We start from the raw sequence: 16,052 nt of genomic DNA on the forward strand, positions 1-16,052 counted from the left end.
TTATTTTATAACTTATTCATTATATTTTTCTTTCCCGTTCCTTACTCCCAGAACCGCGGCCATTTTAAAAAACATTACCAAAATGTTAAATTTTGTACATTAAACTTAATCGTCAGAAAGCTTGGCCACGGCCTTCATTTTCTAAAAATAGGGTTCATGAGATATTCCACCATACAGTTCCACATGTCACAGATATAGCACGTGATGATTTCCTCACGATTTTTTCTTTCACTGTTGAGTACGACATAAATTATAAACACAAATTGAAAATTTAGTGATGCATGCCCGGTCTTGAAAACGGAATCTTTGCTCAAGATTCGCGTGTTGTATCAGTTATGTGAGGTTCATAACGGCTAAAATATGTATCACAATATAATGAGTTCGTAATGGATTTTTGGATGCGAAAAACATTAGATAAAACTTAAACTGGCTTGGTTTGACAGATATAAAAGAGCACGCGGCGTAATCTGGAATATCTCACACAGCCTTTAATAGGAAGTCACACCGGTAAAATAATGTAACTTACTAAATGGTAAAACATCTAGATGAGTTAGTATTTTTAAGTTTGCTTAAAACGAACTGTGGGCTTATGATGCTAAAAATGATAATATCCTTGAACCATCATAAACACTGATGTATTTAATAATAATCGATTTTAAAAGTTACTAATCAACTCTAGAATCATACAAAAACGTCATAGTCGACTCTCCTATTATCAGCTGATTCAATCAGCCAGGAAATCGAACAAAGGATTCATATTAAATACAAGTCCGAACTGTATTAATGATTATTATTATTATTAAGAGAAAAAAATCAAGGTGCTTGACTGTGTTGTATAAAAACGATATTTTTTTGTTGCTTTTTAAGTTAGGTAAGTTAATTCTTAGTAATCGCTATGGAGAATATAAATTATTGTGATGATTATATTGATGTTGTTTTGTAAGTAGTAGATTTTATAATCGTTTAAAAATCTGAGTAAATAATTACAGATATTTTCTTTTTGTCATATTTGGCGCTGGAGCTAATTTTTAAAGTTGTATTATAAATTATTTTTTTATTTTCAAAAATATCTTATATTAAATATTATAGGTACACACATACAGTATTTTTAGGTTATATTTGTTTTTAATACATTAGAAGATATTTTGCAATATTTTAACGTGACTAATGGAGTTTTCCACGTGTTATTAAATGTTAATTCATCATTTGATCTATTGTGAGAATACCGCTCATTGTCATTAGAATCACGACATATGGCAATGGTGAGTGGATTTAAATCATGAAGTACCGCGGTTTGGTATTAAAATAATTATTTCTTGTAAATATATCAAGATTAGCCTTTAGAGAAAAAAAAATATAAATCTCTTCCTGCTATTGATATAGAAATATATTATGAGGTCGTAATAAATTGCAATTTAAATTATGGATTTTTTGGTCACATATATTTTATTTAATAATGAAGGATATAGGTTTACTTAACCTAAGTGCAAGTACATCTCCAATTGATACAGTTAAGCACAAACAAGATTTGATAAGTATTACTCCGATTAGCTAAAATTAATAAAATATTTTTATTATTATATAATTGTTTGCTATGTAACAAAGGCACACGGGAAGTAAGATCCTCGTTCCCAAGGTTGGTTGCAAGGCGATGTATGGTTAATATTTTTTAATAACGCCGGGGTGACCATCACCAGATGCTTCATTTATCAATCTACCTATTTAAAAATAAATTAAAACTAAAAAAAATATTTTTTTTGTTGGAAAATCAACACAGCTCTTATTGTAACAACGGTAATTATAGAAAAATATACATACTTTGCTACTAAAATCCGCTAAAAATTAATAAAAACATCAGCTGATATGGCACTTAAAACATTGTGTGTAATCCCCAATCCCCTAGATATAGATTGGAGTATTTCCCCAATCTCGATCTAAAATCTTAATTAATATATTCAATGTTTAAGATATTATCTTAAAACAAAAAGTACTTCAGTTAAGTAACTTTTAACGATTAAAATAAAAAAAAGGTATTTATACAACTTGAAAAGGGGCAGAACCGCAGCCAGGCTAACCACCTTAAAATATAGGTACTGAAAAGTGGTCTTTAGAGACTGTCGAATTAAATTTAAAAAAAGGATTATTACGTAATTTTGTTTTAATATCATTTCATCCCATTTCTTATACATATAAATAAAATGCATTGGGTGAGTTTTCGAAAAGCAGAAGCTGATTTTGGTCATTTATAACGAAATTCGGCTTTGGCACAGTTATTCCATTCGATTTTTGGCGATTCGCAATATTTTACGAGTAAACAAATTTTGACATTATTATATTATAAAATATAGTTTTCCTCGAGTATTTAATATCGCCACTTTGCTCCTTATACACACTCCTACATATGTACACACAAGCATTTTTTAGAAATTAAGTAAAAATTATCAATGAACACGGAAATATGTCAAATTTAATGTAATATCGTTTTAAGAGCAAAGATAATATGTATCATATTTTGTTTACGTTCAACAGGGATGAAACGTACAAGATTGTTGTATGACAAAGCGTTCAACGAATATTGTGTTAAATGTCAAAGTAACGAATGTATTGACTGACATTATTATGACCTCCGTTATGATTGTGAGGTTTGAATATTATCAATTGAACATAAATATGATTAAAATGTCTATCTGTGTATGATATTAAGGGAGGGTTCCCCTTAGAAGCGATATTGGATAGAATTGGATTGCTTCTCCCTTCAAGTCCTGCTACTTGGCTAAGGCGTATCTTTTGATAATTCTAAAGATCCGTAATTTACATTACTAGGCTGCTCTATTAAGCTAATCTTTAAGCACTTTGAAAATGTGTTCCCAATATTCTATAACAGCAGGTAAATTGTAAACTGAATTAAATACTTAAAAAACTAAGTTGCCTTCCAAATAGATAAGCTATAAGTAAGCCGATAAACTTTTAAGTTAGAGCAGGATAGTTAATTATTTATCATTTTTAATAAAAAATATATACACTATATGCATGAAATATGTAACTACAGGTAAAAGGGACATAACATCTTAGCTCCCAGGTTGGTGGCATTGGCGATGTAAGGAATGGTTAATATTTCGTACCGCGTAAACCGCGTTTTTATACCATGATGATTCAATCTTTACAAAAAATCTAATTGCTGGGTAGAATCCAAAAACCTGTTGCATGTTTTTTGTTTTTAAAATGTTTTTGTTGAATTTATAATTTATATTTCCAAACCGGAAATAAAAATCTATTTTTAATCAATAATTAGGCTATTTTTATTTTTTAGGACTATTTTTAAGAACTTGTATGTAAATTTATGTTTATCAATCATTAATATTTATATTGTAATCTAGTTTAAAATCTAGAAATAGTTTAAAGGTTCATATAAGTCAAAGTGTGTGTTTAATAAATTCCGCCTTTTTTTCATTAAAATTTCATTTCATTTATATTTAATTCAGTTTGTCCTATCAATGTATTAACATAATAATTGATAATATTAAGTGCTTAAATATATAAACAAATATGAATTAAAAATAGTTACGGTATAAATCTTGACCGCGTGGAATGGTGGCAAGAATGCTAGCAGCATTTCCCCGTTGAATCGCAATTCCGATCCTCTGGGCTAAAAATGAATGAGCCCTCCTGTCACCAGTGGAGGCAATAAGGCGAGGTGTCATACTTTTGATGATGTTAATTGTTTGTCCTTATACTGAATATTAGAATACCAAATAAAAGTATGATGTTATGATGTGATGATGATAACGACGTTTTTTCTGTTCAATGGGTCTTTTAAGTTTGATTTATTATTACAAAAGTGAGTTTTTTTTTCTGTAGATAGAAGAGAAGAAGAAGAGTTGTTTCACAAATAATGCATCATGACTTATAATTCTATAAACAGACTTGACATCCATATCCCTATCAAAATATCTTTAGCTTTAAGAAATCATTATTATACACTGTAAGTTCGTAACATTATCATTGTTTTGGTTGTACTTTTTTTATTTTTTTTAGAGGTTAACAATTGTTTGTGTTGAGCCTTAAGATCTTTGTCTAATTTTGTGCTAGTTTAAGTTTTTATTATTAATTTAAGGGTGTATTATTTTTTTATCGTTATTCCATAGTGCTGTAAATAACTGTAGTGGTGTATCACACCGCATATAGGTCCGTGTACTTTTTTTTTGTGAATATGCCGATGGTGTTTCAAATAAATAAATAATCGCCGGCCACAGCGAGTAAGTTATTTGGACATCAACATTAATTGTCTCTCTCTCTACCTCGAATTTGATATTTGAAGTAAAATATCGCAAAAAAACTGATAAGTGTTTAAACTTTTTTTGTTCACTATTATTCAATAAGCGTTTAAAATCACCATATTAGCGAATAAAGGTTGAAGGTAAGTATCTAATTAATCTTTTTCTCCAATTAAATGACAGATTCAATCGATATATTCTGCACGGAAATCAGTAAACATTCAATTAATAGACAATCATCTATAAATTATTGTATTGTTAAATAATCTCAGAAATTTATTAATGGGCTAGGCAAATTATATAAAGCGAATAGTTGTTTTAGGAAATATATATTGAATTTATGGCGTTGGTTATTACGTACTCTACCTTACCTTATTTTCTCGTGTTTATAAAATTATGGCTGCTAATTTTATAAAAAAAATATTGTAAATATATATCATATTATTGTTAACATATTGTGGCGCAAATGTACGTATTTCTACCCGTCTCTAGCTCCAAGATTATAGATAGACAGGACGGGTAGAATTTAATAATTGTGACCATGGTCGAAATTAAGTTACTAGAAACAAGACAATAGCCTGCAAAACTTGAAACCTGTACTTTTGCTGTACACGTATGAAGTTTTAAGTTATTTCAATATAACCATCTTATGTATTGTGCGTCTCAATATACATAAGTTTTTATTTTATATATTGTAAAATTTAACTATTTGTGGACGAATAGAGAAATGTCTTAAGGAACTACTAAACCAATATACACAAAACATATACCAGAAGATCGCGCTGCATCTTTCGGGGGTTTTAGTATAATAGTTTATCGAACAGGTAAACATCCTCCATTTTTTTACGTACATATTTTCGGTCTGTAAAACAGTGTATCTTAGGAGATTTAAAAATTATATGATGGGATATTATTACTAGTTGCTGGATGTGAATATTTTTGTTAAGGACTTAGCAATAAAAAATTATCCATTGAAAAACTTATATATATTTTAATAACTACAATTATGTATAAATACAATCACAGTAATCACTTGACTTTAATTATGTCTAAGTTTTATTACTATATGTGTGAATCATGAACCTTATATTAACAATGATCAATTGGTCATTTATATGCATAATAATTGTTTGTATCATTTTTCCCATGGAAGCATATTTATGCAATGTTTTTTTTATATCATTTACAATGTTGATGATTGAGTTAGTTGTGTATTTTAAATCGGTTTACAGAAGTTATCAACAGAAGTCATACTATTTTCCGTAACTGCTAGCGCTTGCGGAGGCCGATGCTTTGGCACTAGCTGATGCAAATGCGCCACCTTGTCCACCACAAGAACCAGACCCGCATCCACCACAAGATCCTGAACCGCAACCTCTTCCGTTACTACCACTAGAGCCACCTGAACCACCACCAGAGCTTCCGTAACTTCCTGGCCCACTACCAGAGTAGCCATAGCCACCACTACCTGGGCTGCCTCCATGTCCACCAGATCCGCTTGAGCTTCCATGTCCACCACCAAGCCCACCGCCAAGTCCACCTCCAAAGCCTCCTCCAAAACCTCCGCCAAGACCTCCACCTGATCCACCTCCAGATCCAGATCCACCACGTCCTCCTCCGAGTCCACCGCTACCACCATTGCCACTACCGTAACCTCCAGATCCACTATGTCCGCCACCACCGCCTCCGCTTCCACTTCCTGAGTTACCAGATCCTCCGTATCCTCCACCTAGCCCACTACCAGCACCACCGCCTAGGCCACCGCCGGAGCCACCTCCATTACTTCCAGATCCACCGCTACCACCTCCAAAACCACCTGATCCACCATGCCCTCCTCCAGAACCACCTCCAAGGCCAGACCCACCCCCGTATCCTCCAGATCCACTACTGCCTCCTCCAAAACCACCTGATCCACCCGTGCTGCCTCCATGACCTCCTCCAGAACCTGCTCCGTGGCCGGATCCTCCGCCGTTTCCTCCGGATCCACTACTACCTCCTCCAAGACCACCAGATCCACCATAGCCGCCTCCATTTCCTCCTCCGGAACCTCCTCCAAGACCACCAGATCCACCATAGCCGCCTCCATTTCCTCCTCCGGAACCTCCTCCAAGGCCAGATCCACCACCATATCCACCTGATCCACCACTGCCTCCTCCAAAACCACCTGATCCACTATTACTTCCTCCAAGACTTCCAGAACCACCATGTCCACCTCCTAAACCGCCTCCAGCTCCACCGCCATAACCTCCGCCATTACCACCTCCAAATCCACCCGATCCACCTTGGCCCTTTCCAACACCATTTCCCCCGCCGTTTCCGCCACTTGCACCTCCTCCTAGTCCTCCAGATCCACTACCACCGAAACCACTATTTCCGCCGCCATATCCTCCTTTTCCATTGGAGCCACCAGTTCCTCCACCAGAGCCGCCGCCAGCTCCACCTCCAAATCCAGCACCACCACCACTTCCACTTCCACTTCCTCCACTGCTGTAACCACCTCCACCGCCGTATCCGCCATTACTAGTTGTACCAGTAAAAGCAAATCCACCCGATTTGCCATCATCTGACTTTGTATATATTGATTTCTCATTTCCTCCTCCCAACCCTCCACCACTTCCTCCTCCGAAGCCACTTCCACCACCACCACCACCAGCTCCACCACCAAGGCCACCGCCTATTCCACCGCTGGCACCGAAGCTACCACTTCCTTTAAGATGGTTTATGCCTTCGTGAACTTTTCCAAGAATGCCGTGTACACCTTCGCGGATTACATCGAGACCACCTCCGAAGCCACCACCGGCACCACCACCGGCGCTGCCGCCACCTCCGTAGCCAAAACCACCTCCGCCCCCGAAACCAAATCCTCCACCCCCACCTCCGCCTCCACCGCCGCCGTAACCTCTGCGGACTCTTTCTGTAAATTGAAAATAACAATTTTTAACATTTTAAAAAATGTATATGTAACTACTATGATCCAACTTTTTATAAATATAATAATATATGTGATTCACTAATACTATAAATATTTAAAAGACTTTCCATTCTACACAAATAATTATACAACTATAACAAAAATCCATCACTGAATTGATGTACTCCTAGTTCGAATATGATCCAAAAAAAACTTGTTAAAAGCTTACCTGAAGCATTTGCGAAAGCCAAGAAAATGGCAAACAATAAGTAAGCCGGCCGTCTCATGGCTACGTGTTTATGAACTAGCTGTGGTGCAGTTTTATCATCCTTTTATATCTTTACTTATCATAATCTACGCAATCTGAGTCAGTTTATGAGAACAACATACTCGTACCGGGAAAACAGCGACCCGTTTGAAATTCACTAATGCGCGTTTGCGGAATTGTTCTCGTTTTCTTGTTAAATTAATTTTCCATCCATACAATTATATAACCCTGTCTGGTTTGCTTTTATTGATCAAACTTGTTTAATTAATTTTACTAACTCTTTGGAATTGTACAGCGCGTAATTTTTTTTATTTAATAGTACCTTTTATTATTTTCAATTCATTTATTTCGTGAGAAAATTTCAGGTGTTTTATAGATATAAACTTAAATTGGTATAGTGCACGACTGTTGTGGATGTTAATTACATTAAACAATTAATAATAACTATACAGGATTTTTTGTTTGGAAGTATCAATATTAAATGCATGTTAAATGTAACATTATTATCATTATTAGGGTTCTCATCATGCCACCATTTTAGTACACTATTTTTTTTTAGTGATATCTTGAAGTCGATAATTTATATAAATTTTATGTCAGTTTTTATTTAGTTTCAATGCGTACAAAAATAGCCCAAAAAGAAACACAAAATATAAAAAACAATAACCGATATTATTTAAGTAATTGTAATTAGTATTCCCATCTCTAGTTATCTACTGCAATGGAAGACGATTTTTGTCTAAAACCTCGTGACAGTAACTCATGATGATGTTCTGACTAGCCATTATATGAGTTGATTCTGCATAAGTAGATTTTCTTTTTAAATTATTTATTTTCAATAGTCAAGACCCAAATGAATCAAGATTGAAGTGTTTCTACAAAATTATCTATTTCTAATTTCTTATACGAATTTCGATTACGGAATTTTTTGATGCGTGAGATTTAAACAGATTATAATGTTTTAGTTATTTGTTACTTGAATTTACAAAAAAGAAACTTAACGGCAAACTATGAATCTAAAAACAAGCTAAAATTAAGCTTAACTTTTTATTTTATTATAATAAAATCAAGTAGTGGTTAATAAATATTTAAAAAAGTGACTGTATAAATATTGAAAAAATATCTATGAACGAGAACATTTCTTCTAATTTGAAAATATCAGATTGCACTCTGACTTTCATTTTAGTCTTAATTATGATAATTGATGATGATAATATATAAACAATTGTATTGTATGCAACATTAAAACTCATATAGCGATCTAAAAATAGCACTCGAATCTTTAATAAATCAAATGCCAAATCTACGTTTACATGAGGATAAATTGGTGATAAAATAAAGCATTTTAATGTTATTTATTACGACTTGATAATTTAAGCATACCATGTAGAAAATCAAATAAGTTAATTTAAAACTTAATACAATTTTTATACGGTAATTTCAATGTTTAGCTACCCTAAAGTAAATATTTTTATGAATAACTCATAACATTGAATTTTTATAACTTTTATAAAGATGTTTTTATTTTTTTTCTAAATAAATGTAAATATGTTTATTGCGATTTATAAATACCGACGCATGTAATATATATTACGACGTACGAATATTCTCACGGCGAATTTCCTACAATCATTTTGGTAACATGGATCATATTTTTTGCGCTGCGCATATAAGAAGAGCAGAAAGATAAAATCATGTCTGCAAGGTGGTATTTCCAAGGCTGAAGGTCAATCCTCGGCGCAAACTCGTTACACGAATATAATGATTTAATCTTTAATGTTGCCACACAATGGAATATATAGAACATAGCATAGCATCGCAAGCGTACTTGGGTCATCCGAATTTAAATAGATGCATTTTCTTGTCGCTATTCAACTAGCATAATAATGATTATTGAAGATAGGTTATTTTAATATAGATCTATAAAATATTAATTAAAAGGTATTACTTATATATTCTCCGCATTTACATATGTAATTTTGTTGAAAAAATTATAAATAAATTAGTGTACGATCAATGAATAACATTTGACCGTAATCTCAGAATTAGATAAACAGAATTCTCGAATATTATTTTTCTATTCTAATTTCATTTATATTTAGATTTTCGATTTATATTTAGACTGTTACATGAAAGCGCTATGTGTAGTACGTCATAGTGCACCTTGATGCTATACATTAATGGAATATGACCCTAGTTCTCAATTAATTCTTACTGTAGATTATGGTATTAATTATACATAACGTAATATTTATATTTAATAGCTCACTGAGATTGATTTCGTTAAACTTGCAATTACATTTAATTGTGTAATTTTATTTATAGCAATAGTTATATAAGTATATTAATTCGCATTTAAATCAAATAAATAATTTCAAATATTTTAAACATGTAGAATCATTAAAAAATTTATTTTATTTCATTTTTAATTGTTTATAGGTTTTAATTAATATAGATACTCGGAAAATCATGATGCATTATATATTTATTCGTTCAGATTAATATAATTCGACTATGTTTGCCGTATAACTAACTATAATTACTATAATAACTAACTAAACAATAACTTACTATTAGAACATACTTATATTACAACATGGAGAAGAATTTTATACCATTCAAATTGTTGGCTCTCCATTAGTTAGATAGTTCCGTTAAGAACATCAACTTCAAACCATTCAAGCGATCGACATGATAATCTGTATATATTTCAGCATAGATAATATTCTGGCCCAAGTTCTTGCGCTAATAGTTGACGAAGAAATTTAAAAACTCTGGTACGGTATAGTGTGATTGGATCATTATATGTTAACTCTCCTAATACTTATGATATATTCGTAACGTACATGTCATAATTAATCGACTAGCACTACCAATATACCTATTAAATAAAAGCAATCCAAAGAACCTTTTGATAACTTGTGTTATATGTACTGTTAATATGCCTATATAATAGTTTATTTGGTTTGACTAGTCGCTGCCAGTCACGATACACGCTAAGTGCATCTTGCTTCATATAAAAAACCACATCCGGCTCCGTTTGTTGTTATAACTGTGATGTCATTAGGATTTTATTGATTTTTAAGTAGGTACACAGGAAAATCAAGATCTAAATATTATAAATTGATATATGTAAATCAAAATATTTATATAAGTGTTATAAATTTGACGACCTTCGTGGTCGAGTAATGTGTACACCGGTTTTCATGGGTACGCCACTCCGAGGTCCCGGGTTCGATTCCCGGCCGAGTCGATGTAGAAAAAGTTAATTAGTTTTCTATATTGTCTTGGGTCTGGGTGGCATCTTAGTTTCTGAGTTCGGCGGTGCTTTGGAAATACGAGAAATGATTAATATTTTTTACAGAACTAATGTCTATGGGCTGTGATGACCACTTACCATCCGGTGGCCCATTTTCCAAAAAATAGTAATTTTCCTTTTTGAATAAAATGAAAAAATAAATTAGAAGTAATATTTAATAATCTTATTTACCCATGAATAACATCTTTAAACAATAATGTTAATATTTATTTGTAAACCTAATATAATATATATCTAAATGTAAATATTAATATTTATAAAATCGCTATTTTTATTCTGCAATGTATTGAAGAAAAAACTATTTCATTTCTATTGAGCATGATTATTTTTATTAGTATTGTTTTGTTACTGTACTGTACAGCCTCTACCGTCTATTCCCTGCGTGCTGCTATAAAATGTCATAATTTAAATTTTATTAAAATTTTGTCTACATTTAAAATAATCTATATATTATATGCCTATCTGCTTTCATTTCTTTAGTTAAAATATTATTTGTTTAAAAAAAAAATATATATATATTGTATTTTGAAATACTAAAGTACTAAAATGCTAAAAAGTACTATACAATTTCCCACAAATATAATTTATACACTATATATACACACATAGTAAATCTTTTTATTCAGGATATGTTACTATAACATTTTAATAGACTCCCTTAATACATATTTTACTAATGGATGAACAGAAAACTTTTGACCAAGAAGTGCAAGTTCACGAATATCAAATTGCAACAATTAAAGTTGATATGAAGAAGTGCAAAAAGTTAAAATGGATATATAATATCACCTCATCCGAATAAATTATAATAAATTGAATAAAACATTATAAAGTTTAGGTTCGTCATGCCAATGTTAAAACGAATGTCTAATATTAAAACGCGTTTTTAAACATTTCCTTGAGTTTTTTTTATTGTAACAATGACAAGGTATCGTACAGTTAAGCCTCGTTGTACAAAAAAGTCATATAAGCCTTGTATCGGATATTCTCAAAGTTGGTTTTGAACTTTGCACCTTACTAAAAATGGAATGTAATTAATACATTGACATAAAATAACAAAGTATCTTAAACCTACTTCTATGATGTCAAATCTTATTTTTATTAGCAAATCATGGTTGATGTTTGGCCAATGTGCGATTGATTAAAAAAAAAATGTTTTGTATGCTAAGTTGCACGACCTTTAATTTTAATTTCAGTTGTTATTGCTACAATATCTTTGTCAATAGCATGTTAATACACATATTATATTTTAATAAAGATTTGTGTGATTATAATTTCTAAAAGATTTAATTAACAAACGTAACATATTCGAACTTCGAATGTTAGTCACCTTCAACCACACTGGCACTGCAAGGAACATAAACAAATGCTTAATTAGTGCGTTGCCAACTATTACATCAAATATAGTATATTTATCTGTAATGACACCGGCTCGTGTAACTCACACAAGTAATAAAAACAAAACTATTACATTTTCTTCGAATTTTAAAAGATCATGTTTCTAATTCATAGAAACATAATTGTTTATATGTTTCAATCAATATATTATGCTTTTCTACTTTGATAACAGTCTAAACATAAATTCACTGTTTACAAAATTAGTATCAAGAATAGCAAAAGCAAAATCGAAACTTCCTTATTTATGTTTATCAAATTATCATCACAGTGTTTTGCGTGCATCATAAATTATTTACATTAAAAAAATGGATAAACCTTTATATAATTGATAAAAACAAAAGATAAACCACGTTTTTAAAACGGAATTATAAGGCATTAAATAAATTGAATACTTGTAAGATTTAAAGTCCATCAGAGCTAGGTAAAACGTACGTAAGTTTAATTTTTCCGTAATAACTCTCCGGCTTTTAAGGCTTTTGTCTGTTTAATGTTGCATAGTGTCATCATTTCACAGAACAGACATAATCAAAGAACACAATAAATCAACTTAATAAACACAAGTAAAAATGAATTTAATACAACTTATAAATTTTATTTACCACTTAATGACTTATGTGGTTAATATTAATGTATTTCTAATCGTATATAAATCATTAAATTATTTATTTATAGTTCTTGATTACCGTTAAATAACCTCATTTATTAACGTTGTATAGCGGTGTTTTATTGAACAATGATTTCTCTCTTTCTTCCTTAATTTATTGGTCATTCGACAGAAGAAGACACAACATTGTTTAGCTAAACTTCGTTATGATTTTTTTTATTGTTAGAACTCTTAGCAAAATATTTAAGAACGTTTTAAGTCAGTGACTATTTCATCTATCAAGCTTTGTTTATAAGGAAATGTTGTATTGGCTTTTTTGAATTGTATCGGAATATTTTTTAATAGGTTTTGCCCTGTCGTGAGGCTTTTCTTAATAGGCTTTGTGACGTATATGGTGCCGTGCGAGTTTTTGTAATTAAGCTTCGCGAGTCATACATATAAAAATGATTTAATAATAGGCAGAAGACAAATTCAAATAGTTTCTAGGTATGTATTGCAATGACTATAGTGTTTTGTACTGTTATACAGTTTGGTTTCAATATTTAACATTTTTTTTAATTACTACTATCGACGTAAAACCCACAGACTAAACGGGTGGGTGTTATAGGATGCAAGTTTGCCGAGAATTCCTTATAGAACGGAGGTTTCCACTAAGAAGAAAATTCTCAAAATTAATCTCTTAATGGGGTTGAGTTAGAGATGAAAATTTGTATGGAAATTCGTCATTCGGCTGATGTAAGAAGTATGAGCAACAGTATTTAAAGTACTTAAATACAGATAGACAGACGATATTTTGAAAATTAATCGCCCAAGATGGTGAAGCTTAAGATACGTTTATAAGTCTACTTCTCACAAACTTCTCTCTACTTCTTCTCTTCTTCAACTACTTCTTCTCTACTTCTGTAGAAGTTCTACATTTTTGTTAGAAGTAAAGTAGGTATGGAAATCGGTATTTTATCAATAAAAGACACCTGCTGCAGTGCTTGTAAATAAAAAGTTCAAATAGAATTTAAGTAGTTTGAGTTCATTTAGAAATAACATAACTCGCCTATATTATCCAAAGAAATTCAATGACGGAATCAGTGTTTTACCTATATCGTTGAAAACCAAAATTTTGCGTGAAAAATATATATACAGAGCAAAGGCACATTAATACCTTAATTATATTACAATTTGTTTTATTGTATGTCTGTTCCAGGCCGAGTTTTTATAGGTTGTTAGAACATCGCCTTTGTTAAGTTAGGAAGAAATCTATTAAACATAAGTGAAATAGTATTTCATTCATCATATTATCGTTTATAATACGTTTCAGAAAAACGAGGTATTTCATTTATTATTGTACACAATTTTTAGTAGCAGGATTATAAAGAAAGTTTACCGGACCAGACGTAAAATGAGAGTACGCCCACGCAGAGCTAAATAACTTTAATACTTAAGAAAATTCGCGGAGTTTCTGTTCTGTTTACGATAGGATGTTCCTCAGATACATGGCTAATTTTGTGTAACTAAGAAAACTGACTCTTTCCAACAAAAAGCCAGCAAATGTGTACAATGTGTTATGCAATTAATGAGTATATAATTCGTAATTAATGTTTGTTTATCTGAATGCACTTGCATTTATATTTATATTATTGGTAAGATCTATGTGTAATATATTGTAAATCCGAGAATAGCTGATATAGCTCAGTGGTTAGAGCAATTGATTCTTAAACGAAGCTTGATTGAAGATTGAAGTTTTTCATACGCTTATTTGAATGAAAATATTGCGAGGAAATGTTTATGTATTGCATAAAAATCTTCCACTTATTTAACCAGCACCCCTAATTGGAGCAACGTGATCGAATAAGGTCCAAACCTGTTCCAAAAAACAAGGGTAGACCTAAGCCCAGCATAAATACATTTCAGGCCGTCACTATGAAGTATATCGTGACTTGAGGAATCATGTTTATTAATACTATTTCATAATAGTATTATTAGTAGTAGTAGTATGTTTTCCACAGTATTATCTATTTTCTTGAGTCTCTAGATAAGAGGGCAATAACTCGACTGCGTCCCACAGATCAAGGACTTAAACGTATCCCATTCCTTCCATCTGTAATCAGGCAAAAATTATTAAGTAACTTTTGGATGCAACTTTTAATGCGACCTGAGTGCTATTTTCATGGGAACATTGCAGTAATAATCTTAATTTTTTTAGGTCGCTTTTATATTTACTTTTTATTAATTCTTTCGTTATAGATGTATCTATTACTTTAAAGATACTAGGGATTTTATTAATATCCTGACCAACAATACTATTTACTATTTATACAATAATAATATTCATAAATTTTGTATTACTTTTAGGCATACTTTGAATTTACTTTATTAGTAACTCTTCAGGTAGTCTTAATTTTAAGTCGATTAAACTACATAGCGTAACTATTTATATTATAGCATTATTCACTTAAACCTTCTTCTAATTGCGCTGCATCTTCTGTTATAAGTTTTATGTTTAGTAATTAGATACAACAAGTAACTTGTCCTAATTTATTAGTATAGAAATAAAAAAGTTTTGAAACGGTATCACTGATATATATAAACACTGCACAAAAAGAAATTCAGGAAAATTTGTTGAATTCCCAAAATGTTTTGCATTAACCAATTAACAAATATTGGAATCGCAATTAAAAAGGTAAAGTTTTTGTAACTGACTTAAAGAAAATTAAAGTATTAAAAAGCCTTACATAGCAAGATCAATTTATAATATATCAATAGTAATTTTTTTTTACCATAAATAAATTTGAATCTTATATAAAATAGCGTGATTAGTATTAGTCATTTTCCATACAGGATGTAAAAACTTAATTGTACATACATAGTTGAGGCATTACAATTGAGAAAAAGGGTAACTACGGAGTTTGTTGCAAATTATTTTCTCGATAATTATTAAAATATATGATCATGACACGTTTAATTAATTACATATGGAACTCATATATGCTATGCTATATTATTGCTATCATTATGTGTTTTTTTATATAACATTATGAAAAAGGGTCATTTATGTTTATGTCTTAATAGAACAATAATAGTCGTAATACCACAGAATACCTACGAATAGTACAACTTTATAACATTACTTTATAACACATTGAATTAAGAACAAGGATAATTTCCATCTACAGAAACAAAAGTGTAATGTAAGTGTCTATTTTAAGTTCATATTATTTTAATGAAATAATATTATAAAATACATAACACATAATAAACACACTTAATATAAAAATAAAAAACAC

At 31.1% G+C, this 16,052-nt stretch overlaps 1 protein-coding gene across 2 annotated transcripts; it reads right to left on the reverse strand.

Annotated features, from left to right (window-relative positions):
- Positions 1-5,245: 5,245 nt before the first annotated feature.
- On the reverse strand, positions 5,246-7,506 carry LOC113401382 (uncharacterized). Of its 2 annotated transcripts, XM_064215329.1 has the most exons (3): positions 7,415-7,506; positions 6,322-7,188; positions 5,246-6,267 (listed from the first exon to the last, which is right to left on the reverse strand). In XM_064215329.1, exons 1-3 carry the CDS (start codon positions 7,470-7,472, stop codon positions 5,528-5,530), a joined length of 1,665 nt encoding a protein of 554 aa, XP_064071399.1. In that variant the 5' UTR covers positions 7,473-7,506; the 3' UTR covers positions 5,246-5,527. The 2 variants fall into 2 exon arrangements, with proteins under 2 accessions (XP_064071399.1, XP_064071398.1); XM_064215328.1 differs by having other exon boundaries at positions 5,246-7,188; positions 7,415-7,505.
- Positions 7,507-16,052: the final 8,546 nt, after the last annotated feature.

Source organism: Vanessa tameamea, chromosome 2 (assembly GCF_037043105.1).
Source record: "Vanessa tameamea isolate UH-Manoa-2023 chromosome 2, ilVanTame1 primary haplotype, whole genome shotgun sequence".
Lineage (NCBI taxonomy): Eukaryota > Metazoa > Arthropoda > Insecta > Lepidoptera > Nymphalidae > Vanessa > Vanessa tameamea.